This window comes from Heloderma suspectum, chromosome 1 (assembly GCF_057233095.1).
Source record: "Heloderma suspectum isolate Gila_16-S chromosome 1, 16-S_ref, whole genome shotgun sequence".
Taxonomy (NCBI): Eukaryota; Metazoa; Chordata; class Lepidosauria; order Squamata; family Helodermatidae; genus Heloderma; species Heloderma suspectum.
In genome coordinates, this window is record NC_139458.1 from 73,818,795 (window position 1) to 73,846,677 (window position 27,883).

Consider the following 27,883-nt stretch of genomic DNA (forward strand, 5'->3'; position numbering starts at 1 on the left):
TATAGAATTTTGCATCACAATAGCACAATGATGTGAGCCCTAAAACCAGATCAAATAGAGGAAAGTTCTAAATATATTTTTCTTCTGAAGCAGTGATGCACACTGAATCACAACTTGTCTCCTGCTGCACTGTGCAGCTATACAGAATGTATAGGGTGAGAAAGTGGAGAAGGCTTGCTAGGTACTGAGTAGACATTCTGCTCATGCTCTACCTAGATTAGCTCTGAATTTGTGTCTGTACTAATAAGAATTTGCAAATGCAGCTGTGTGTGCCACACCCACATTGCATGATTAAAGCACACCGTAGACGTTTGTAACAGGTTCATATTGCATTGTGAATGCTAACATCTGAACTCTGCAATATTTGAAGGGGAAATATGCATGGGTAAATATAGACATGTTAGGAAGCAGCAGGTGGCCATGGCTCCTGGGTGCATGTCTATTGCATGCTTAAACATCTCCCCTTCAAATGAAAGTGCTTGGGACATCCTAAGAAGTGTTTGCAGTGTACACTCTGAAGCAGCTCTGCTATGGGTCAGCGTAGGCATTGTTCACTGGCAAAAATGTGCTTCACATGTTTTGAAATAGTCCTGACCACTCTTAGCACTAAACTCCTCCCACTTTTCATGTACAGTATTGTTATACAGTAGCCTTCTCCAATCTGGAGAATTGGCGAAGGCTGCCATACAGCATGTCCTGGCTATAGCTCACTGAAAATGTACGCCTGTGGACTGCATATGCATAATGCCTCTACCTCCCCTATCACATCTCCATGGTAACCACTAATTGTGGTAAACTTTTGGATGGTATTATTGAAGCCCAAATAACTTTACTGAGTAGCCTGATCATCTAAAGCCGGGGGTAGGCAACCTGGTGCCTTCCAGATATTTTGGACTACAATTCCCATGATCCCTGACCTCTGGCCATGCTGGCTGGGGTTTTGAGGAGTTGCAGTACAAAGCATCTGGAGGGCACCAGGTTGCCTACCACTGCTCTAAAGTAATATAAGGTGGACAGGATAGTTTTGAATATTGAACTAGTTACTCGCTGGGAAATTTGATTTGGACTTTCATGGTAAAACTGAAAGGCTTATACTGCTGTGGTGTAATTTTGTTAATTGCTGGGCTATATTTTCCTCATGGTGGAAAAGGCTTTGTTTCTAGAAATGCAGAATACCAGAAATAGCAATTCTACCAAACGAGAGATGTACATTAACACAGGTCGGTATTCTTAATACAGCAGTGTTTAGATGTTTGGACTGATGTGGAGAAAAATCAGATCCCATTCCTATTTGGACTTCCTATACTCTCCCTGGTCTCCAGTCTTCAGAAAGTGAAGACATCTGGAGGAGAGACTCCAGTGATGATTCAGTGACTGGACAGACAGCTATGTGCAAAGCCAGATATGGCTGAGCTAGCCATTACTTCAAAAGGTCTTCAGTGTGGTGGAAATTTGTCTAATTGAAAAATCTCACACTTTTATGGTGTTAATCCTATTTCTGTTTTGCATCTTTTAGCCTGTAGCTTACATTTTGTGAATGAGTCATTTTCCAGTTAAGATTTAATTGCACCTTGAGGTATTTTTACAAATAATCATTAAAACAGTGTGAAGATGGTGATATATGAGTAGGATTGTTCTTGAAGGCAGGCAAGCTCAGATTTTGACTTATAAATGTATCTGCTAAAATTAGCTGATAAATGTCACTATACCTGATTTGACTTTGAGAGCTCCATTAGATCTAATTTTCACTTGGAGCCATACCTCCGTAGATTTCTCAAAACAAGCATTCTGATAAGTGTCCTGTGTCATTGATTATTGCATAGTCATAATGGAGAGCTGTCTTGATGGAATACAAAGTGAAGTAATGTAGATGAACGATGGGGTATGTCTCCTGCTCAAGGTGCAAGTAGTCTTTGGAGGCATAGTGGAACTACAGTGTCAAACAGCCACTAGAGGAGAAAACTGACCAATTTAACTGCTGGCACAGAACTTGGAATTCGCTAAGTGCCGGCATGATTTTGTGATACTTAAGGCTTGGAACTTGAGGTTAATGCCATCAAGAATTAAGTAAACTTTGAATGACAGCTGTGTACATGCAGGAGAACAAATGAAATGTAGTTTATACAGTCCCACATTTGAAAATGTGTAGGATAGGGAGTTAAATCTTATAACCAAGTCTCCATTTATTTTGGGGCACGGGTTACTAACTTAGCCCTCTCCCTCCATTGTAATGACATGTATGGAGTATGCATGAGAGCTTATCTTTGAATCCTTTGGAAGGGAGAAGACTCAAGGAAGCTGAAAAGGCTTATTTAGTGCTTGCCTTGAGTGGGAGTGAGAAGGAAGAGGAGCTATGGCTATCTACCCATACATCTGTGTCCTAGCTCCTTGAAAGCAGCCACAACTGACTTCTGAGAGTAGAGCGGATTCCCCAGCAAATGGGGATGGGGCTCTAGAAGGACAAAAGAGCCAATGGAAGGGTGCTTTATAGGAAATTTGGAAAGGAGAGCACCTTGCTGAGCCAGCAGAAGTAGCAGCCCTCCTTTGCTTCCCAGCCATGCTGCAGTTATCTCCTCTACTCCTATAAGAGTTTCAGGTGCAGATCACATTTATAAGCCTTTCCTTCCAGGCAGGACTGAACACAATATGGAGAAGGAGAGTCTGTTACTTTCACTAGCATGGCACATAGGTATGGCTGCAGGGAAGATGACTCTGGAGAAGGATACCCAAATGATTGCCATGCTCTTGTGCTTCCTGCAGCTTCCTCAACTTTAGGTGGGTGGTCTTGGCGGCTGCTGCTGCTCAGCAAACTCTTGTTAGGCTCTGTCAACTTGTGGCAATTCTGCTTGGATGCCTGGCTGGGAAAACAAGAATTTGATACTAGCATCCTAAGCAGGCCAGGATGCACAAGAATGCTGCCCTATGGAAACTTTCCTGGTCTATCTTCTCTGGCCAGCCAGGCAGCTATGGAACTCTGGTATTGTGGAGGAGAAGTGGGAATATTCTGCTCCCACAATGTGCTGCCTGAAGTAGGGTGCTTCACTCTGCTTTATAGTAGGTCTGCTTCTATGGCATGGCCTTAATTTCCTAGGAGAAGAAACTGAATATTAGACTTGTTTATTTTCTCATTGCTACAGGAATGGCTATAACTGAATCAGCTTCATTTTCACTACCAGCTGAATATATTCCCATAATTCTTTTCAACCTGTTTTTAGCAAGAGTATCTTCCCTTTTTATGTCCTCCAGTATGAAGCCAATTTTATGTGTAATTGTAGTTGCTGTCAGGCTTATGAGGTAGTTAATGACTGGTCGGAAGAGTTAAATGTCATTGTAGGGAAGTTGCTCATTAGTGGTCAGGAAATGACAACATGCAATTCATTTGTTTTAAAACCTTAAATATTTATCTAGAGCATGGGTTTCAAAACATTCTTGGTGTGGTCTGCTTCCAGAAATTCGGGCTCCATACAAGCTTATTTCACCCTACTTTGCCCTCCAAAATTGAATAGTTTCCATTCTACCCAGTACTTTAATAAGGAAATTCCTTTCTAGAGTTTCTGAATGCAGAGGTATTGTAAGAAACGTATCTGTACAAATGTTTAAATAGTGCATTTTATAGGTACAGGCCTGTCCTTGAAAGTTTGTATTTGGTACTTGCAAAATGTATTGGGTATGATCCAAAACCTCATATGTACAGGAGCTTCCCATTCTTTCTCTTTATCCGTTACATTTAATTTAATTTATATGCCGCTTTTTCATAGTAAACTGTGCCCAAAGTGACTCACAATAAATATTAACTTATCAAAATACATCAGTTGGGAGATGGGGGGAGCAATTTGTTACAAAACGTATCAATAAATTCAAAACAACAAGTTAATAAACATACAATAAATTGAATATTACAATGAAATAACAAGCACGGAGCAAAGTCAAAAGTAACAGTCCATAAAACAAACAACAATAAAGATAATCCACACTGCTAATGCTGGTTTTGCTGTACTTCAGGTGACCACAGCTGCCTAGTTTAAATACAGTTCAGAGTGGGTGGGGGCTTCTCAATTTGTAAATTCTTGCATTTCACTGTCTCGGTTCCTATGTCAATTTGACTTTTGAGGAAGTGCTTATTTCATAATTTTCTGAAATGTTTGCCTTTGTCCTAAGAGTGGAGACTTTATGACCACTCCTTTTTGTCATTTACAAATACAATGGAAGAGATATGGCGTTAGTACTGTATTTGTCATGGGCAGTTCCTGAATACTTTTCTAATACCTTAGCTGCTTGTGAGCAGCAAATAGCTGCTAATAGACTTTCTACTGAAAGTATATTTTCTTTCATTCATTGGCGCTCAGTGAGTTTTGACAGATCTTGCAATAGAAATGGTTGTCCCTTTAGCAGGGGGTTTCCAAGATCTTAAGAGGTAAGTGAGCATACATGGAGGGATGTTTTCCTAAGAGACTTTAAGGCAAAATTCTTAAAGTAGACAATAGTACAATTGCTGCAACACTGTTCTTAAGTGGTCCTGCTGTCCCATATCTGGCAGGAGGCAAGCATTTTGTGCCAGGTGAAAATGTCCAAACCAGATCTAAGGATCACCAGGGTTCCAGCAGTTCCTACTAGCTGAAAAGCCAAGAGTCCAGCTATCCTAGGGCTGAACTTTGAAGCATGGATATGCTCTTTGACTGCTTTTAGTATTCTAGCTTCCAAAGTCAAAGTTCTTAGATAAATGTAAGTTTCTGCAATTGTGAATGGCTTGAAGTTTAGGAGATGGGGCCCCACCCTTGCTATATCCCCCAGATGTTCAGGCTTAAGGAGCTACGTAGTCTTGGAAGCTATATTTGAATAGCCGACACATGTACACTTTAGAACATTCTAAAGTAGTGTTGCGTTTAGCCACTTGGGGAAAGCAGCCAATCTTCCATGAATATAACTTGTAAAATCCACTGCTCAAACTGCACTGTGATAAGTAAGTATTCATTGGTGGATAGGCTGCTAACTTTTTACCAGCCCACAAAAAAAAACCCCTTTGTACCTACCTGCCAGTCTGCCTGCAACAGATAGGTTAAAATATGCATTCAGGGGCAGGTAAAACTTCACATGTAGCATAAAGTGTTCTGTATCCTTTTTCTCCAGGATGAACATGATTAATCTTTCTACCTTGAATATATAAAGATAAAACTTTCGTGAGGAATGAGCACTTGCTATGTAGTTACATAAAATTGAATCATTTGATTTTATCACTTCTTTAAAAATGAATGGATTTCTCACCTACAGGTTTTCCCCCTTGCTTTTACTTCTCATTTAAAATAAACCTCTCATTTCCCAAACTGTGAGAAGCAATCCTCATAAGCTCTTGTTTCAAACTGAAGCTTTATTCATTTGTGAAAACTTGAAATGCATGTGGTGGAAATGAGATGCATTTTAAGTTCTTGTGGCTGCAGAAACTCTCATAGTAAAATTATGGTAATGGTTTACCACACCTTAGAATTTCATTATAGATTTATTTGTATGGCTGTTTGAAGTTCCTTTTAGGGGCCGCGGTGGCTTAGTGGTTAAGACGCTGAACTGCAGACTGGAAGGTCGGCAGGTCAGCAGTTCGAGACCCGAGTGCTGCATGACGGAGTGAGCTCCCGTCTTCAGTCCCAGCTTCTGCCAACCTAGCAGTTCAAAAGCAAGAAATTGCAAGTAGATAAATAGGTACCGCCTCGGCGGGAAAGGTAACAGCGTTACGTGCACCTCGGTGTTCAGTCATGCTGGCCACATGACCATGGAAGCGTCTTCGGACAGCGCTGGCTCTTCGGCTTAGAAACGGGGATGAGCACCGCACCCTAGAGTCGGACACGACTGGTTGGGGACACCTTTACCTTTTTTTTTTGAAGTTCCTTTAACCTTTAAATACACACAAATTAAATGTGAACATATGGCAGAATGAAAGAATTAAACCCATAATTGATACCAACAATCAGTTGTTAACTAAGGTTCAATAAAAGACCTTAACTGTTAATAGTTCATTTCCTTCAGAACATTTGATATTGCTGTATGTCTGGACCGGCTGTGTGTGGTGTGGATGCAGTTAGGACAGGGATATATTTTGCACTTACAAAAATAAATGAAGACTTCACCAAGATCTTGTAAATGAAATCCAGTAAAACAAATCTGTTCTGGAAGGGCATAGTCATGGAAGGGCCAAGGAGGTGTGCAGTGCCTCTAACCACTGGAAATCTTATCAGCAACCTTTGATTTCTGAGATGCTATCAGGAATTGTCAACACACATTGTAATTTTTTCCTCCTTTTCTCGGATAAGGATGGACATGGTGGTCCTGAAATTTACCATCCTAGAAAATCACAAATAAAATTAATTTTTTATAAACGTGTCTGTCCCTTGATCACATTTCTTCTATAATGTTTTTTCTTCATGTTGGCAGTTGGCCAGATTCTAGTAAACCATTCTGAAACAGAGGGGGCTTCTGTTTAATTCCAGTTATCTACTGTACACATCCTTGTGGCAGTCAATAAATTATAAGTTCTAAATCTATTTCATTTTAAGATTACATAATGAGATTATGTTGGAATCATTGAGCAATACATATCCTATGAACTCTTTAATCAGAAGTAATATCTTCCTTCAAAGGGCAAGTCTTTGGAAATGTATGCAGAATCTGTGAGTTGTCATACATCTTCAGTGTAAATGTAATCGTTGCCCACAACCTTGAAAGCCAAATCTGTCTCACTGATCCATTTAGAGGAGTAGATCTTTCTCTTCAAGCAAGAATTTGGTTTTGAAGTTTGGGAGCTGTTTGCTATAATTTTGCCCATATGTTTTAATGAGTTTTGTAGATCATAAGATCATAGAATCATCAAGTTGAAAGGGGGCCATTGAATCCAGCCCCCTGCTCAGTGCTGGAATCCAGTTTAAAGCATACCTGACAGATGGCGGCCTAGTCTCTGCTTGAATATCTCCAGCAATGGAACCCATCACCTTCCTAGGCAGTTGGTTCCATGTTCTGACTGTTCTGATGATTAGGATGTTTTTCCTGATGTTCATCTGAAATCTGCCTTTCTGTAACTAAAGCCCATTATTTCATGTCCTATCTTGGATGATAGAGAATAGGTTGCAGGCCCCTTCTGTGTGACAACCCTCTAGGTACTTGAAAAGTGTTATCATATCCCCCTCAGTCTTTTCTTCTCAAGGCTAAACATACCCAGTTACTTCCGTCTTTCCTTGTAAGACTTTTTGGGGCTGTTTACATGATATGACAGCCCACTGTGAGCTGTTTAATCCATGGTGAGGCTGTGGTGCGTGCAGCTGCTGTTTTGAATATGCAACCCCCATTTGCATTTGACAAGCATGGGTTATGCGAGGGTTAAACAAGCCTCGCATAACGCACAGTCCGTTTTCGGGTTATGTAAGAGTTGCTTAACCTTCACATGATGCACACTCATCGGGTTCACATGGCATGACAACCTCCATGCAGGTACGCAGCTCATTATGGATTAAATAACCCACAGTGAGCCATAGTGTATCATCCAGACTTGGTCAGTTTGTAATCTCCTGATAATTTTTTGTTGCCCTTCTGTAACCTATTCCAATTTATCTGAATCCGTCTTAAAATTGTGGTGTCAAGTTGATCAGTGATGTTGTGCAATGTCACAAATTACTCTTGCTTACAACTTACCCTCCATGCACCCAAATATTTTCTTGTTCCAGCCTAAATTCAGATGGGCAGGACAGTGTCTGAGCCCAGCAAATGTTTCCTATGTTGGCCTGGTCCTGTATGCAAGTTGTGAGCAAGCACAAGTTGTGATAGTGCACAGCACCATCATTGAACATGGGGCAAGTCAGTTAAAGCCTGAGTCTTAGCTTCCAATTTCCTGGCTTTGTGGAGCTTGAGCCAACATAAGATCACCTTCACTCTGGTCTTAAACTGGGAGGGTTTTTTATAATTGATTATTGGCTTCAATTGCACATCCTATTGAAGTGTTTTTGAGTATTCCCAACAGCAGCTGAGTAGTAAATAGATGAGAAAAGGGAATGTCTACTAAGTGGTGGAAATACAGTTGAGTCCGTATATATGTTGTTCCTGTGAAGTTCTTGACGATATGCAGCTCTTAAGGTTTGGCAAGCAATAAAACTTAGGGTGTGGTTTTAAAACACACAGCCTTAAATTATTGGCACTATTACAGTTTTCTCTTATCTAGAAATCCAAATTTGAATATGATCTTATATTTAGTCTCTAAAACTTCCTAAATGCATGCCATAGAAGAATTTTCTGCAAACACCTGCTAAAGCTACTGCTCTTCAGATATGTTTAGCATGTGTAGCTTGAGCAAAAAATAAATAGTACATTTTTTAAAAGCTACTTGACATGGAGATGTGAGAACGCTGCTAAAAATGTCCAAATGAAAATTGTTCAACTTTGAGTTGGAAAGGAAATGAAGCTATGCTTGTACTTGTGGTTTAAGAAAAAAATTCAAAAAAAGAATTTTTCATTAAAGTTTTTAAAACATAAAATCTGGATCTTGTGGCAAAACATCAGTTACTCTGGAATAACCCCTAAATGAATTTAAACTTGTTTGTGCATTCAACAAGTGAATCAGAGGCTGAAATAATTATGAGATATGCGTGTGGGTGGAGGGAATACTTATGAAAACATAGCATCACCTGGTCACAACTTGGACAAGCCCTTTGTCTTAGCAGTTCTGAAGCTATGGAAGAGGATGCAGCTGTGGATTTCCCTGGCCTGCTCTTCAACTTTAGTTGTCCATCCTTCTCTCCTACCTCCTGAGATTGGTTGATTCAGGTTGAATGCTGTGATTTTGTTGGTTTGATCATATGTGTTGGGATTGTCTTTATCTTATAGCTTATCAATTTGAGCAAAGAGCGGCAAGAAACTGCTGTGAATGACATGTGTTAAGAAAAAAAGGAAAAACTATGGGAATATAAAGAGTATATTGCCCAAAGTGATGAAGTTGGCTGAAATTCACAGTGTTTGGTTTCTGTTGCAGTGCGTAATGCAGTAACAGTACCTTGAATATATAGAGATGAGTTCATAGAGATGGGAAGGCCCAGAAAAATCCAGAAGAAAACAGTTTTTTTCCAAACAGCTTTAGATTATGAATACTTTTTTTTTTAGAATTTAAGACAAAGTGTTTATATATTGTTATCCACCGTTTATTCCCCACAAAATGATTTCTCAAAACTATGAAATAAGAACACTTTTATAGAAAGACTAAAGATGTAAAATGTCTGGAAGTAATGAAGCTATGGGGAAAAAAAGTTTTCTAATTCTCTCTGTAATATTCCCAACATAGTTATTTCTTTCATTCTTTATTAAAATTATTGATCTAAAGTATATTTTACTGTTAGACATTTATGTTCAGTTCCCAACATGTGAGTAGAGTCACCATACTTGACAGTGAATGTGCATTCTTGACAGTTTGGATTTTGTACTATAGAGTCCTATGTTTCTGGGCTTGTTCTGGTTGATGCTGTAGCAGTCAATTGATGTAATTCTAATCTAAAACCCACATGTGAAAAAAGCAGTGTAAATTATCCAACTACTGTCACCAGATGCAACGGAACAGCATGTGGGTTATCCCACCAATGTTTCTTTTTTTAAAAAAAATTAACTTTGAGGCTTGGGTCTATAAAACTCACTGCCACAATTTTTAATGAAGTTCTCAGTTAGACCACCACTGCGGAATGCTGCCTCAGCTATAAAACTTGTTAACTGCTGCTGCTAGAGTAAACCCTCTCTACCTAAAGGAAACTCAGTAGCCTGGTTCCTATGGCATAGGATTTACACTACTGCTAGAGAGAACTTATCAAAATGAACAAAAAATAAGATGTTCATCAGTGGAAATTATTTACAAAAATGAATAAAATGTCACTCTTCAAATAATAGGTTGAGATTGCTTAAAGGTTCATAAATTAAATATGATTGCTTACCATTCCAAATCTGAGTCTTTCCTGGCTAAATAAAATCTCAATAGCTTTTCCTTCAGACTGGATTTCCCTAAGCTCCACCCTACAAACAGGAATAGGTTTAGGAATTTCCCTAAACTTCTTTACAAATAGGAACAGATGCTGTACACCAGTCTTCCTCTGTCTGCAGTTCTTCCTGGTTCTTCTGGCTTCTAGAATAATTCAGATGTTTCAGGTACTACTTGCTGATGTTTCCTCAGATCAGATATTAAATAGGAACCTGAAATGTGTTATGTATATCTTGATTTGCTCATAAAATTATCATGTTTGGTACATTAAATGTAAATGTACCGTTTATTCAGACAATAATTGCAAATTTACTGAGTTTATTTTTAAAAGTTTTAAACTAGAATGATAATTTCATGAGCAAACCAAGTTACACATAAAATAACTTTTAAGACAGAAAGTCTCCTTTATATTCCTAAAGCAGCTTCCCCAACCTCCAGATGTTTTGGACTACAATGCCCAGCATTCCTGACAATTGGCCATGATGCCTGAGGCTGATGGGAGCTGAAGTCCAAAATATCTGGAGGGTACCAGGCTGGGGAAAGTTGTCTTAAAGCAACAAAGTATCTTTAGATTTGTAACAAGTGCTAACAAAATAAATACTGCTTATTTTTCAATCCCCCCCCCCAAAAAAAAAATTGGGGCGTTTTTCCAGGGGAAAAACCAGGAAAAACCTTTTTTCCCATGGCCTCATATTTGCAGAAATTCTACATCTTTAGGTGTTCAGGATGTAGTTTCAACATAATTTGTAATCTGATACCTCTGTTAAAATTGTAGCATTCTACTGAGTGAAGGGGATGATGCAGACAAGCATTAAAAAAGAATAAGTAATGATGTGAAATAGGCATGAGGTGAAAAGTGTCAGTTGCATTCCAGAGATGGGAGTATTCTGTCCAGCTGTTCACAAAATGAATATTAATACCCCTACGGAAGGAGATAATTTCAGCCTCATTAGAGACACCTTTCTTGATCACATTGCTATTGAACACTGTAAAATAAAAGCACTTTTCTCTTTACTGCAGTAAGATTGGATGGAAAGAGGGTTCCTTTCATTGGGGTTCAAACTCCAGTAGCCAGAAACATTAATAGCCTTGGTACCTCTAAATAACTACTCTGTATACTCTGCCAGATTGCAGTGATACCTGAAACGAGTCTTCATCAGATCCGTTTCTGTGATCCTCCCCTATGATCTGCCAACTCACACCTTCCTTTTTTAAGCTTCGAGACTTGTTGATGTGCTTTATTTGTAGCTGCTATAGAAGTATGTAGCTGATGGATATCCAAACTCCTGAATTCAGATGCTGGTAGTACGGTAAATCTGTGCTTTAGAATCACCAGTAACTTTTCATATCTTTCCAAGGTTCTGGTCTAACAAGGGCCTGTATGTTTTTCATACTGATGAGACCAATCCATTTGCAATAATATCTATGCACCAAGCATGGGTGGAGGAGCTTCCTTCACCTCATGAATTACAGGTTGCATGTAGCCCTTGGCTTTCTTTAATGTGGCTCTCGGCATCCCCTTCTTCCTCAGCTGCAGCAGTAGAGAGACTGGCCATGGCGGTCTTTTGCTGTTATTGCTGCCACACGCCATAGTTTCTCTCTTAAGAGAATAACTACAGAGTGTAGCAGCTAGAGTGTCCTTTGCCATTCTAGCTCATCTACTCAGTGACTGATCGAGAATGAGATTCTAGCGAGCATAACCACAGACAGCAGCAACTAGAATGGAGAAAAGCTTCTGTGACCAGTTTCTCTCAGTTCAGCCCAGGAAGAAACAGTAGGCATTGGGAGATGAGAAAAGAGCTGGATCTGACTGGATCAGTGCTTTCAAAAGGTCTGTGGGTGTGTGAGTGAGGGGGGGGGCAAGACTAAATGTAACTTTATCTATGATTACTGTGTCCAAATTGTTGATAAAAATGTCAGTTGCTGATGGTTTTATCTGTCCATAGCTAATGGTTAATACCATCAGCCTTCCCAGGTGGGCAGTATTTATTTTTTGCTATACTTGGACAGTGTGGTTATAAAATGACAGTCTTAATTGTACTTGAAGAATGGCAGTGCCTGTATCTTTTTGCTATGCAGGTTATCTGGTGGCATATCCGTTTCTCTCAGATATCAGGTCCTGACACGTGCTACTGATTAATTAGAAACCAGTGGAAAAAACTGCCAGTTCACCTTCCTTCTCTGAAGGCTTTAGTCTGAGCTGTTCAGCAACTACCTTAATAGCTTTCAGTGAAGCACTCTGGTTTCTGAGCAACAGACAGTATTTTGGCAGCTTTCACCATGTGCTGTTTGATAAATTTGCTTCACAGTTTGTTCACCTTGAAATATACCTGATCACAACATATGAATCGCTTATGCCTTGACATGTTAAACATCCTCTTTTAAAATGCTATGCTTTTTTAAGGTGGTGGTGGGGAGATTTTCTACTTATTTTAAGTTGCTTACTAGCACAAACCTAAAAGCAAATAGGTCCAGACATTTGCGCTGTTAAGATACTCTCCTTAACAATCATTTGTAATTGCTTAGTTTCTAGCCACTACACAATACAACTGTTACCCTTACAGGCAGTACAGTTCCTGTAGTTTAACATTTACTGTACAAAAACAATGGTAAACATTTGCTTCCAGCTATATTTTCACCTTATTCTTTTTGATTGCAATGGCAGCAGAACTGTGTTGTTGAAAGAACTTTCAGCTGTCTTCTAGTTCATCTCTTTATAGTAAGATAAATTAGGTTATCATTTCTAGGGCTCCAATATCTTCCACTGTTGAGATTCAAACACCTAAGTGTTCACCAGAGTTGCATCGTGTAGTGTAAACTTCTCGTCATCAGATCATGCAAGGCATTCCAGGTAACAACCAGGAATCCACTCGTGGGTGGAAACATCTGCTTTGGCAAGCAGCCTTGATACTACCAGTATAACACAGGATGTTGGCAGTCTGTGTTTGAATACTTCAGATTGCTGGGATACTGAAGAATAATTTGCTGGTTTGTTAGAAGGTAAACAGAACATTTGAAAGAGCCAGTTGCACTTGCTTAAATTCATACTAGGTTTATGTATTCCTTGGTTCTGTCAGTAATGTTATGCAAACAGAAAGGTCTTCTCAGTTGCATCCATACTTTTCTATTACTTTAAAGAGGTGGCAAGAGTCTAAGGACTATTAGTAGGCTATTCTATATTAAATTACATTTTGTAGTTAAATGTTGAGATAAATATTAGCTTCCAATTTAAACAGCTTTTCTGGGGTATGTATGTATAACAGTCTGAATAGTGTTCATACATGCTGTTTGAGGGTAGCTTTAAGTGCTTATTAAAATTCACCAATAGAACTGTTCTGTTAAGAGAATATACATCAAAATATGCTGTCACTCTTCTGTCAAAAGATAAGACAGCATTGGAAGATAAGAGAGCAAAGGGAGAGTATTGTTCTTGAAGAAGAGCATAATCTCTCTTGCCATCTCAAAAAAAGGATTCAAATAAAAGTTGAATCCATAGATTACAATATAATTTTCAGAATTATTTTATTTTGTTTAATTTGCCAAAGAGATCATCTGTGAAGTGAATAGACCTAGATTTGTAATTCATTCTTAATGGATAGGAGTGAAAAGTTATGAGACCATGTATTACTGTTTGCAGCTATGTCAAATCCTGTTTAGTTGAGACAATGTTTCAGACTGTAGTTACTATCAGAACTTTCTGCTTCTACAATCTTTAAACTTCATAAAAAACTGAGAATGTAATGTAATTATTTAATGGCGGAGCAATTCTTAGGGAATTGTCTATGTTGAAATTTCAGAACTACTTGGGCTTTGTCTTGGGGTATTTTCACTTCAAGCCTAGAATCCCAATTCCAGCTAAATTTTAGGAATTGTAGAGAGCATCTAAACTTTATTATACAACCCTATTATACATGTAATACCAAAATCAGGGTGGATAAAGATTGATGATTAAAAAAAGAAAGAAAATCAGATTTTTTAAATGGATTTTTTTATTTTTTTCCCTACACATAAATAAAATCTTAAATTTCTCTCTGACTTCAAAAGTAACATAGTTACAGTTAAATCTCACCATAAGAACATGGTAATCTTACACTTACTGACTGGGTTCGGACAACACAATAACTCACGAGGGTTAAATTATCACAGTGGCTTATTTAACCCATTGTGGGTTATTGTGTTGTCTGTTGGGAATTTTTTTAACCCACAATGGGTTAAAAATTAAAAATTATTGGGCTATTTTTTTAACCCAATAACCAAATGAGTTATTTGTCCAAAATAACCCACTTTGATAGCTCACAATCTGCAATAGGCATTATTTAACCCACCTTGGGTTATCGCGTCGTCTGTCAGGCACTGTGGGTTATTTTGGTCGCCTGCAGAGCTGTGTGGCAAGATAATTCAGATTGCTTCCACTCTGCTCCTCGCAGGCATTCTCTGAATAATGGAAACAACTGAAATCATATGTTTTGGCACTGTCTGGGGGGGGGGGGAGATAAGCAATCACTCACCAACGAGTGAAAATCCTGCATGCACCAAAAACGCGGTGCTGGCTATAAAACCTTGGGGGTTTGCTGGATTGAGACAAAAGTTCATAGGAAGCCTCCCTTAGCGTGTGTGTGTGTGTGTGTGTGTGTGTGTGAAATGTGCAATTCTGCTTTAGTGCTATAGTGCTTTAGCAGGATTAGGATCACTGTTTCTATTCTCAATCTTGTTATAGCGCCAAAGCAGAACTGCGCATCCCCCCCCCCCCGCACAACTAGGGCAGGAGGATGGCTCAGATTAGGCACAGTAACTTAATAAACTAAGTACAGTAGTGTGTTAGCCTGGTCATGTGGGACATCATGGACTATTTAAAAAATATGCTACTGTGGGTAGTTTATTAAGCCACCATGGCTTAAAGTGATGTCTGAACACAGCCACTGTCTCATAGAAATGAACTTACCGATCAATCAAACATGGGCAATAATTTCAGTTTTTCATCTCCTGAAAATAGCTCTGTCCAGCCTGACTAACAGCTCTTCTTGAAAGTTCTGGGTGCTTAGTTTCTCAGACAAAGTCACATGTGCAAAGACACAGGCACACTCTGTGCTTACGTGCTGGTGGATTTTGGCCAAGCAAGACAGAGGAGTTAGTTAAGACAGAAAGACAATATAGCAGGGTGAATAAAAATCAATGCTTAAACACAATTTAAAAAAAGATGAAAGAACATTAAATTGGATTTTTCTGGCCAGAAACTATCAAACCTTGTTTTGATATATCAGTCATGGGCATTTTGTTTTTGTTTGCAACTTTGTGTTTTGTGAGGGCAAGGCTGGGCCAAGGCAGACTGAAGCAGAATGAGGCAACTTACCAGGAAGTAAGCCCCATTGAATCCAATGGAACTTATTTCTGAAGAGACATGTATAACGTTGTGCTGCTAACCTCAAACTGTCATGGGTGCTGGTCATAAGAAAGACCCTTTATGGTAGTATTTTAAATAAATTATCTCTACGGGTAAAAAGGAAAGCATGCAAAATATCTACAGTGAGACAGAGGGGTGTTGAGATGATCACGGTGGTAAAAGAAGCTATCGTGGCTCCCCCCCGCATCCTGTGCACATGACTGTCATTTGCATAATTCCCCGTGACGCAGTGTAGGTTGGCGTGTCATCTGAACCCCATGCACAGAGTGGTGGGGGTGGCTTCATATGCACCCTACAGTCCATACTGCAAGTCTTGGGTTGTAGGGTGGTATGAAGTCATACCTGTCGCGCTGCATTATGGGGAATTATGCAAATGATGGTCATGTGCACAGGATGTGGAAGGGGGGAAAACCCAATGGCTTCTTTATTGAGGTGATTGAACCCAGTCAATGGGATGCAAAGTCTGTTTGTAAAAATGAAACAGTGTAAATAATACTCTAGTTGTAAATTACCATGGCTTAGTGGTCAGATTTACCCCATTGTTCAGGAAATATATGAAAAAGTCTCAATGGGAAACTTGATTTAAATCAGTGATTTTAATGGACTTTTTAATTGTTTTAAATAACTGATTTAAATTAATCCACCATGACCAAAATATGGTTGGTACAACTGTTTTTAATGAATTAAAATTCATACTAAAGCTTCTGTCTTATTTTAGCATTGATTATGAATCCCTAATTAAAAAAATTGTACTTCTTTGGCTTCTTTGAATACTTGTACTTTAGGACTCGATATGTATGTTACACAATTAAAATAAGTATTCTTATAAAAGCTTAGTGTTGACACAGAGACCCATTTGTACATAATGACAACCCATGGGTTGTGGGGGCCATGTAGGAACAGGCAAATGCACTGTCTCCCCCCTGCTTGCTGGTTCCATTTTGCATCCACACCATTCCTGGGTTGTTTGGCGTGCATATGAACCCAGAACTCTGGATTGTTGAGGGATAAACAATACAGAGTTTTAACCCATGGTTTGTTGTTGGGTGGAACATAGGAGGCTGCCTTATATGATCAGACTCTTTGGTCCAGTTCACATGACAGAACAACCAACCGTGGCTTATATAAGCCATTGTGGGCTGCAGCATATGCTGGCATATATGGGCAGCCAGTTTAAATATTCAACACCTGGCCGCATCTTGTCATGTTATGTGAACCTGGGGCCCATGGGTTATGTGAGGGTTAAAAAAACCTTTGCATAGCCCATGGTCTGTTGCTGGGTTATGCAAAGGTTGTTAACCCTCACATAACTCACGGTTCCCAAGTTCATACAACATGACAAGCCGCAAATCCGGGTATGCGCAGCAGCCCACCATGGTTTAAACAATCCACGGTGGACTGTTTTGATTGTGTGAACCAGGCACTGTCTGTCTAACGTAGTCTTGTCTACTGTGGCAGGTGCTTTCCAGAGTCTCATGCAGTTCTTCTTCATGATCTCTGTGCATCACAGGTAATGGGAAAGATATAGACAGGTTGCTGCCTATAACTGTAGTTCTTCAAGTGGTCATCTGTGAAACAGGAAACTTCTGTAGCTGAGGAATTTTGGTGGGAACCCTTCCCCCACTGTCCCAGTGCACATGTCCCTAGTGGATTCCTGCTTATTCCCCCAGTTCTCCTTTGACCACCATTGTGGTAGCCTCAGGAGGGAACTTTTCCTGCATTCAGGACATTCTGAAAGCATTTCAAAAGCTGAGGTTTTATTCTTCTTATCAAAGTTTTCTATCTTTACTTTTCTGTGTTTTTATTTATATATTTTTTCGTGATCTCATGATCACTGTCACAGGCATATGGCCCTTAGGGAGCCATTTAGAAAGTGTGTCCATTGTGGGGCGAAGTTACGGCCATCTAATGGGCATTCTCTTTGCTTTATTTTGCCTTGGAGAAGGCCACATTGTTGAGGATTGTCCTCATTACCAAGCATTTTCAAAGCAGGCGAGATGAAATTCCTCAGACCTGCTGAAAGTTGCTCTGTGGAAACGAGGGTTTGAAGCAGTGGAGAAGCCAACCTCCCCACCATAAGATTTGCTTAGCAAGCAGGAGCCTGTTCCAGTGTCCGAGTTGTCTTCCCCTCAATGTCGTCCTCCCCCGAGATCCTCCCACCCTGGGCCGGTCTTTGATGTTTACACTGGCTAAGAAGCTAATCAAGAAGGCTGAAGCTTCTAAACAGGCGAGTCTGTCTCTTTCAGAACCTAAAAAGACTTCTAGAAAGTCAGATGACTTTACTCAGGATTGAGTGCATCCTTTGGCTCCTACCACTCTCTGTGATCCTGCCCTAGCATTTTGGGATCGACAGTGACCTCCCATACGACCCGCATCTCCTAGCACCTCAACTCAGGATCGAGTGTGCTCTTAACTTCCTACTGCTCTTCTCAATTTGGCTCTGGCATCTCGGGATCGTCAGTGACCTCCAGTACTGGCCGCATCTCCCACTGCTCCTCCAATGGTTTGGGATCAAACACCGTCTCCTGTACAGACAGATGTCTCTACCTCCCGCTCTACCAATCCTATTCTCACCAATTTGTATGGTGAGTCCTGCTGCTTCGACCGATCCCATTCCAATCACATCAACATCAAAGGGTGAGATCTGGGATACATCCCCTATGAATCCACCCACTTTGCCACCTCATTCTCACCCGCAATGGTACAGCGCCTTCCAAGATCAATCCAGGTCCCAGATTTACTCTACTCAGTTGGAGGTCATCCCCCTAGTTTTTACGAAAGCAGCCATGATTGAGATATGTCCAGATCACCATTCTGTGACGGGGACGGATGTTCGGCTTGGCATTGACATATCTCGGTCAGTTGTGCCAGGATGGTCATGCCATCCTTTGTGCTGTATTGTAATAGGACATCGACCCATCACCCAAGCAAGTTTGCTTGCTACTTGCCCGTATGTGTAATACACAAAGACCACGAAGATGAAAGACAGGTTTGCTACCTGTAACTGTAGTTCTTTGAGTTCACTCAACCCACCTGCCTTCCTCTCTTTGGTGTCATACTTGAGTTTGATGTTGGGTACCAAAGGTATTTCTTCTCAGTTCCGTGGCTACAATGTTGGTCTCAAGGAACCGAGGGAATAAGCAGGAACCCATTAGGAACATGCACACTGGGACAGTGGAAGAAGGGCTCCTGCCAAAATTCCTCAGCTACAGAAGTTTCTTGATGCACAGATGACTACTCTAAGAACTACAGTTATAGGTAGCAACCTGTCTATATCTTTCCCCTTACCTGCTACTATTACCTGATCCTTTTAATTGGAGATGTCAGGGATTGAACCTGGGATATTCTGTATGCAAAACGTATGTTCTGCCACTGAGCTATAGTTCCTCCCCAAATGTATTTAGTGTAGACCCATCAGAGAGGGCTATTTTCTTGGGTAGGTTTAATCTAAGTCTGAACATTATACAGCTGTTTACAGTGACATTAGATCCATGCATGTCCATGAGATAAGCATCACGATGCTGTATAAGAAATGTCATGGTATAATGAAGTTAGTCATATTGAACTGCATTAGCAGATTTGATTTCAGTTTTAGCAAAATTATGCTATTTTCACTTCACTGTTTTTAGTATAATCGTGCTATCTTTAGGTTTTACAGCATCTCAGGCTTGAATGTAGATATGTTTTCCAAATACTTACACAGCAGAACTTAACAAACAGAAGTATTTTCTGTTTAAAAAAAGGAAGGCTTTTTTTGTTGTCAGATTCACTGGAGTTACTGTGAAATGTTTACTTATGTCAAAGTTTATTTTAGGAGGGGAAGAACAACAACATTTAGACTCCACCTCCCCGCCCCCCCGCCTTATACCACTAGGATTGCATCTGAGAAATGGTTACTATTTTTCAAGATGTACTTTGGAATGGCTTAAAACACAGCAAGTAACTGATCATACACTGCAATTCATTGCTTTGTATTCTGGTTTGCCAAAGAAAAGTGGGCAATCTCAGTTTGTCATCTTGGATACAACAATCTTCAGCTGCTTTACATCTCCTAATGATACTATGTTTCTGAAGGTGGACTTTTGACCTATTTTTAGTGATTTATGTGATCCTTTCTTACTTGACTTCTGGCTCTTCTCTGTTCCTGAGAAGAATTGTGGATTGCTCAGAAAGACAACATAGGCTTAGTTGAGTCATACAGTGTGATTCTGTATGACAACAAAAATCTTAAATCATCTCAGGTGCCACTGTGAGAAATGCCCCCTACAAAACTGGCAAACTTTATAGAATTCTTTTGATTCTGTTTTCTAGAACTAATGAATAGTTTGCAATGTACAGTTAACTGTTAAAATGACCAACACAGTTAGCATGCAAGCTGAAAATTCCCTAGTGCTGCAATCTTGATAGGGACCATTTGGTCAACAGTGCTGTTTGACCAGTTTCAAACAATTGGATGACCTTGTTCTACAATTGGATGACCTTAACTTGTTCTCTGAATGGAACTGTATTCTTTTATTTGAAAAGCATACTGGTAACTTAAATGCAGCATATCTGTCCTAAGCGCTGCTTCCCTCTTGTCTGGATTTTGGATTCAGTACATTTCAATCTGAGAGAAAAGCACCAAGATCAAGCTCTTTTGCTCACTCACTCACTCTGATACGAAGAAATAAATCAGGAATAGAGACACAAGCTCAGTGCCCACACTGAGCTTGTTGTTGTTCAGTCGTTCAGTCGTGTCCGACTCTTCGTGACCCCATGGACCATAGCACGCCAGGCCTTCCTGTCCTGCGCTCTCTCCCGGAGTGCCACACTGAGCTACTCTCTTCTACATTCTAGCTGAGAAAGTGAAGCAAAGAGCAATCAGTCTGTTTCAGTGCTCTGTACAGACGCAGGAATAACTTTTTTTAAGTGGCTATAGCTTGCTCCATGGATGTCCTATTCACCAACTAAACACTGGGTAATTGGCTTAGGGGAGCTGATCAGGACCATATTTAGAAATGAGGCAGAGCAGTCCTCCCAGCAGCATTATTACTTATAGCTGGCTGGCTAGGGGGATATTCTGAGTAGGCGCGCCCACCCTGGCTAGTCAAAACAAAACAGAATGACAGAGAGACAGAGAGATCTCAGCTAAGGAAGCAAGTGGCAGGGCACATACCTCAAGAGCAAGTAACCTTGCTGGGGGATATCTCTCACACTGTGGATGGGACCAGAAAGGCAGGAGGGCACTGCCCTACACATTCAAAGTAATGGTCCACGTCTGCCAAAATGTCAATTGCTATAGTAATTCCCCAGGTCGGAAGGTGTCCAATATGCTACTGGGGAAGAGCAGAGGGTATTTCCAAGTAGCGCCAGAAAGAGTGAAGCGGCTGGGCCAAACCCAAAAGGACACTCAGCTGTGGATGTGTCTGGTGGTGAAAAGAAAATCCAATGCTGTAAAGAACAATATTGTTTAGGAACCTGGAATGTAAGATCAATGAATCAAGGTAAGCTGGAGGTGGTCAAACATGAGATGGCAAGATTGAACATCGACATCTTGGGAATCAGCGAACTAAAATGGACAGGCATGGGCGAATTTAATTCAGGTGAATATCATATCTACTATTGTGGGCAAGAATCCCTTAGAAGAAATGGAGTAGCACTCATAGTCAACAAAAGGGTGGGAAAAGCAGTACTGGGGTACAATCTCAAAAACGATAGAATGATCTCAGTACGAATCCAAGGCAAACCATTCAACATCGCAGTAATTCAAGTCTATGCCCCAACCACTGAGGCCGAAGAAGCTGTGGTTGATCGGTTCTATGAAGACCTACAACACCTTCTAGAACTAACACCAAAAAAAGATGTCCTCTTCATCATAGGGGATTGGAATGCTAAAGTAGGAAGTCAAGAAATCACCGGGATAACAGGCAGGCATGGCCTTGGTGTACAAAATGAAGCAGGACAAAAGCTAATAGAGTTTTGCCAAGAGAACACGCTGATCATAGCAAACACTCTTTTCCAACAGCACAAGAGGCGACTCTACACATGGACATCACCAGATGGTCAATATCGAAATCAGATTGATTATGTCCTTTGCAGCCAAAGATGGAGAAGCTCCATACAGTCAGTAAAAACAAGACCTGGAGTTGACTGTGGCTCAGATCATGAGCTGCTTCTTGCAAAATTTCGGCTTAAATTGAAGAACGTCGGGAAAACCACTAAACCGTTCAGGTATGACCTCAATCATATGCCTTATGAATATACAGTGGAGGTGAGGAATAGATTTCAGGGATTACACCTGATAGACAGAGTGCCTGAGGAACTATGGACGGAGGTCCGTAACATTGTTCCGGAGGCAGCAACGAAATCCATCCCAAAGAAAAAGAAATGCAAGAAAGCCAAGTGGTTGTCTGATGAGGCTTTACAAGTAGCTGAGGAAAGAAGGGAAGCGAAAAGCAAGGGAGAAAGGGGAAGATATACCCAACTGAATGCAGAGTTCCAGAGAATAGCAAGGAGAGACAAGAAGGCCTTCTTAAATGAACAATGCAAAGAAATCGAGGAAAACAACAGAATGGGAAAGACTAGAGATCTCTTCAAGAAAATTGGAGATCTCAAGGGAACGTTTTGTGCAAAGACGGGCATGATAAAGGACAAAGAAGGCAGGGACCTAACAGAAGCAGATGAGATTAAGAAGAGGTGGCAAGAATACACAGAAGAACTATACAGGAATGATCTGAATGTCCCTGATAGCCATGATAGTGCGGTCACTGAACTTGAGCCGGACATCCTAGAGAGTGAAGTCAAGTGGGCCTTAGGAAGCATTACTAACAACAAAGCTAGCGGAGATGACAGTATTCCAGCCGAGCTATTTAAAATCCTAAAAGATGATGCTGTTAAAGTGCTGCATTCAATATGCCAACAAATCTGGAACACTCAACAGTGGCCACAAGACTGGAAAAGGTCAGTTTACATTCCAATTCCAAAGAAGGGCAACGCCAAAGAGTGTTCAAACTACCGCACAATTGCGCTCATTTCACATGCCAGCAAGGTGATGCTCAAAATCCTACAAGCTAGGCTTCAGCAGTATGCGAACCGAGAACTACCGGAAGTACAAGCTGGGTTTCGAAGAGGCAGAGGAACTAGAGATCAAATCGCCAACATTCGCTGCATCATGGAGAAAGCAAGAGAATTCCAGAAAAACGTCTATTTCTGCTTCATTGACTACACTAAAGCCTTTGATTGTGTGGATCACAACAAACTGTGGCAAATTCTTAAAGTGATGGGAGTACCAGACCACCTTACCTGTCTCCTGAGAAACCTGTACGAGGGTCAAGAAGCAACAGTAAGAACCGGACATGGAACAACCGATTGGTTCAAAATTGGGAAAGGAGTACGACAAGGCTGCATATTGTCACCCTGCTTATTTAACTTATATGCAGAGTACATCATGAGAAATGCCGGGTTGGATGAATCAGAGGTCGGAATTAAGATTGCTGGGAGAATTATCAACAACCTCCGATATGCAGACGATACCACCCTAATGGCAGAAAGTGAAGAGGATCTCAAGAGCCTCTTGTTGAGGGTGAAAGAGGAGAGTGCAAAAGCTGGTTTGAAACTCAACATTAAAAAAACTAAGATCATGGCATCTGGCCCCATCACTTCCTGGCATATAGAAGGGGAAGAAATGGAAGCAGTGACAGATTTTACTTTCTTGGGCTCCAAGATCACCGCAGACGGTGACTGTAGCCATGAAATTAAAAGACGCTTGCTCCTTGGGAGGAAAGCTATGGCCAACCTAGACAGCATAGTAAGAAGCAGAGACATCACCTTGCCGACAAAGGTCCATCTAATCAAAGCTATGGTTTTCCCAGTAGTAATGTATGGCTGTGAGAGCTGGACTATAAGGAAGGCTGAGCGCCGAAGAATTGATGCTTTCGAACTGTGGTGCTGGAGAAGACTCTTACGAGTGCCCTGGACTGCAAGGAGGTCAGATCAGTCCATCCTAAAGGAAATCAACCCTGAGTGGTCATTGGAAGGACAGATAATGAAGCTGAAGCTCCAATATTTTGGCCACCTAATGCGAGGAGAAAACTCTCTGGAAAAGACCCTGATGTTGGGAAAGACTGAAGGCAAAAGGAGAAGGGGACGGCAGAGGATGAGATGGCTAGATAGCATCACGGATGCAATGAATATGAACTTGAGCACGCTCCGGGAGAGACCGCAGGACAGGAAGGCCTGGCGTGCTATGGTCCATGGGGTCACGAAGAGTCGGACATGACTGAACGACTGAACAACAACAACATAGTAATTCCCATTCCTGTACCATAGGTGGCTCTGTGATATCTGAGCAGACATAGACCTTTGCAGACACACAGTAGATCTTAGGTTGTAATAGAACATGGCTTATTGGTATGAGAAAGTGGGTGTTTTGTCTTTAAAACTTGTACCGTGATGTTGGTCCATTCTTTTTTAAATCAAGCAGATACCAGTTAATTTCTAATAAAGCGAAGGCGCAGTAGAGTGTTTGTGGTAAAACTTGTGGATATCATTGTAAGTAGAACTTGCATAAACTTTAGCATGTAAAGTCTGAGTGAATATGAATTAATTTATTAAACTACTCACAATGGTTATGCATCTCATTTTGCCAGCAAATGTTCATACTAGGTTTTAAAAGCCCCAAGAAGTTGGTGATTTATCTTCAACTATTTCCTTCCTTAGTTCATGAATGGTATAGTGCATGATAAAGGAGATGGAAAATACATTTGAATTAGGGTTTTGTGGACATAAAGTGACACATTCTAGAGTATGTACATGAACTAGACAGAAGACAAACTAGATTATAGAGAAAACATCCTCCCCGAACTTTGCTTCATCTTGGCCTATGTTCAGTTTCACAAAGGCTGTGTTCTGAATTTCTAAGCTGCTTAGATGTTAGATACTTGACACTTTCTATAAATGGGTAACTGTCAAGGCAATTCAACACTTAGTTTAGTTGGAAAGAATAATTATGATTTTTTTCCCCTTAAAACAGTTTCGGATTGCTTTTGCTTATCGCTTCAATAAGGCATTTATCTTTTGATAGTGGAAGTGCAAAGTACATGCTGTGTGTTGTGCTGGAATGTGCTATTTATATGGAAGGGATGAATACATCTAAGTTAGCAGATTGTTCTTGCTTTTCTGGCTCTTGTCTCAGTGTTTCTTTTCTGTAGTCCTTGTGTGAAAAGAAGGGAGGTATTATAGAAGTTTGGAAGTGTGGTCCCAGTACAGAGAGTCAGGTAGGAAGATGCACATATAACAGGAGACACTGCATTTCACGTACAACTTGGGCCCAATTCAGAACAGGAAGCCATGGTTTTCTGCTATATGAATTGAGCTGTGGTGACCCTTACATTTGTGTCATCCCCCTTCCATTCTTCTCCTCTTTGACATCCACAAGGAGGAAGAGATCAAAAGCGCTTGCTTCCAATTTTAAACAAACCACAATTCCCTGTGATATCGAAACTCAACCTGTGGTTTGTTTAATGACAAGTGAGAACAAGTCAATATTAAACAGTGGTTTCAGATCCAGGCTTGTTCTGAAATCATAGTTTACATAAACCATACTTCCCTGTGTTCAAATGTCATGGAGGAAATGTTAATTTAAAATCTGAAGTAGATTCAAGCCATGGTTTCCCATTTTATCTGAGCCTGCTCTTCCTTCTGTTGTATCACAATGACGTTCTTAAAATAGAATGCCCTAGGTTGCTTTTATTTTGGTGGGCAGAAACATATAGGTATGAGTTGGTTCACAGGCTAAATTTCTAAGTCTTTGTCTAGCAGATCTGTCATCTTACATCTGGAGATAAAAGCAAAGCTGGAAGAGTAAGCAGTAATAAGCTGAATGTGTGAAAGTTGTACATTGTCAAGGGCTCCTTGGAGGTCTCTCTCAGTCTAATCCAGTAGCCAAGTCCAGACACAGACAAAGGGATTCTTTTCAAAGCTTTATTCCTCCTTTACAACTTAACAACTCTATTATTAGCAACTAGATATGAGCGGCAGAGTACCTATGCCCTAAGTTGGAACAGTTGGTCCCCGTTTGAAAGGGAATCACTGGCAGACCTGAACTTAAGGGCTAGGGAGAGTCCCTCCCCTTTTCCCTTGGATCCTCTGGGCGCAACCATTGTTTGCCCGCTAACCGGGCACTACACCTCCTTTCCACACCCTCCATTTGGCGCCGCTCTCTGCGTTGGCGACGCACGTCCATCAAGTCTGCTTCCCGCGCTCTGTCACTCCCAGGACTGCTATCTAAGCTAGGAATGCCGGTGGGAGGAATCTCCGTCAGCTGTTGGCCCTGGGAAAGAGGAGCACACTCCTCTCCCAGGAGCGACTCCTCTTCCTCAGAATCAGAACTACTCTGGGATTCTATGGGCTCAGTGACCACCCTGACATACATATTGTGTGAAAGCTGCAATTATCTGAATCATAGGCACTTGATCAGAGTCACTTAAGCTGATCCTGAAACACATGCTGTAAAGCCTTTTTTTTCTCTCTCTCTCTTGAGGTGTCCTCTAACTATGACGTTGATTGGGTTTCCATGGATTCATCCATTCAAGTGGGCTTTTCCCACAAGATCAGCATGCTGGGATACTTCTTGTATGGGAAAAACCCTTGTGACTAGCCTCTGTGCTCATGGCTGCATGGCCTACAGAATGTTACAGAAAGAGCATATTACAGATGCACCATAGGATGATCCCATGAAAAAGCCCCCTTCCCCCATGGACATATAACATTTAAAGGGCACTTGCACAAGCATTTTCTAAGTTGTAGGAATAAGGTAGCTTGGTTCATTATTTGTCCAAGACCTTCAGTACATTCAGGGAAGATTTCACTTGCTTAAACGTGTTTATTTTTTCTTGTAGGGCACGAGAACTGAGCAATGAATAAATTACGGCAGAGCTTTAGGAGAAAGAAAGATGTCTATGTCCCTGAAGCCAGTAGGCCGCACCAGTGGCAGACAGATGAAGAAGGGGTTCGAACTGGGAAGTGCAGCTTCCCTGTTAAGGTAAGCATGTCTTCGTTTTCAGGACGTACAGTGTACTTCTAAATCCTGTGTGTGTGTGTGTGCTTGGATCACTTTAATTTATTTAACACATTTATTTAATTTATTTAATTTATTTAACACACACATTTATTTGTGTGAAAGAAGTGATATTACTCATCTTCCTACAAAAATGGAGGATTTACAATTGTCTGTGACTTTCTTCTACCCAGTAGTCCTTAGAAGCTTTGAAACCTGAAACTAGCACATTACCTGGCAGAGCCCAATTTGAATATCTGCAATCCCTCCTCTTCCATATCATCTTAAGACTCTGACCATGCAGACATCCTGATAACAACATCCAGTCAGCTTTTTTCCCCTATCCCCCCCACCTGCTTTTTGTAACATTTTGCCTGATGAAAAGATGTGGAGATCTTGAATGCTTGCACACTTTTTGTGATCTTTGAATTGACCTAAAAAGATATTGAACCATATGGATTTTGGCATTTTTCTTATGGCCAGCACAGTCTTTGTTTTTTGTATGACCTTCCTACACGTTCTCTTTGGTTCTACCGGTACATAAAATATCAAGAAGGCTATATACGTCATCTGATAAAAGAAATCCTAGTCAATTAAGTTTATGATTGATAAATGAAATCTGCATAAATTTGCACATGAGCAAAACAAGAGGCATACTTTTTTATTAGAAGATGCAGGCAAGTTTTACAGTAGGCATCTTACAGGCGCTCATGACACAGGAAAGGGAGAGTGCCTTTGATAAAATCATACATTTTTGTAATAAAAATAATGTTAAAATGTACTGCTCAATTAACTGGAGCACCTTCTAATCAAAATGTCTTTCACTGATTAAATGAACTGATTAAATGTTGCAGCACAGTACCACAAATTTAAAAGCCTCTACATGTCTTCCATGCTAGTCAGAAATGCATAGTTTTTATACAAAATTAATTATAGAAAGTTGCTAGCTAAGGCAAAAGGGGTGATTCATGGTTACAACAGTGTTGAAAATGTTTGTGTTTTATTTCTTACAAGTAGTCCTGCCCTTCAGAGGTAACTGAATTTTTCATGTTCCTTAGTATCTCCAGCAAACAGGAATCACTTTTTAATGATGCTCCTAGTCCTGTGTTGTATGCCCTGAATTGTTTTAAATGGGAGGAGGTAGCATATGAGTGGAGCTAAAGGAAACTACATGGTGAATTTTAAATAACCTCACTTTTGGTTTTTCAGACGGCATTGCTCATATGTGCTAACATTTCTCTTCACAAATGTGAGCTAGAAACTAGCTTTTTAAATGAGGCTGAAATTCCTAACATGCCTGATTTTAAGTCAGATAGGTCCTGTCCCACTTTTTGTACTTGTCACTTAAGTGTATGGAACACACAAAAGAGTAGAAGGAAACTAATTCTATAGATCTGACTGGGATGCTTGCAGACTGATGCTTCCTAGCTAATTCATTGTATTGTGGGTGCTTAAGAAT

General features: G+C 40.5%; 1 protein-coding gene across 11 annotated transcripts in view; it reads left to right on the forward strand.

Moving 5' to 3' along the window:
• NUMB (NUMB endocytic adaptor protein) overlaps positions 1-27,883 on the forward strand; it is a 120,346-nt gene that overhangs the window by 40,667 nt on the left and 51,796 nt on the right. For all 11 annotated transcript variants that reach the window (XM_084847231.1, XM_084847257.1, XM_084847295.1 and 8 more), the window contains one exon: positions 26,267-26,409. In XM_084847231.1, coding sequence (XP_084703357.1) covers positions 26,284-26,409 — 126 coding nt within the window. In that variant the 5' untranslated portion in view covers positions 26,267-26,283. The remainder of the gene's footprint in view (positions 1-26,266; positions 26,410-27,883) is intronic.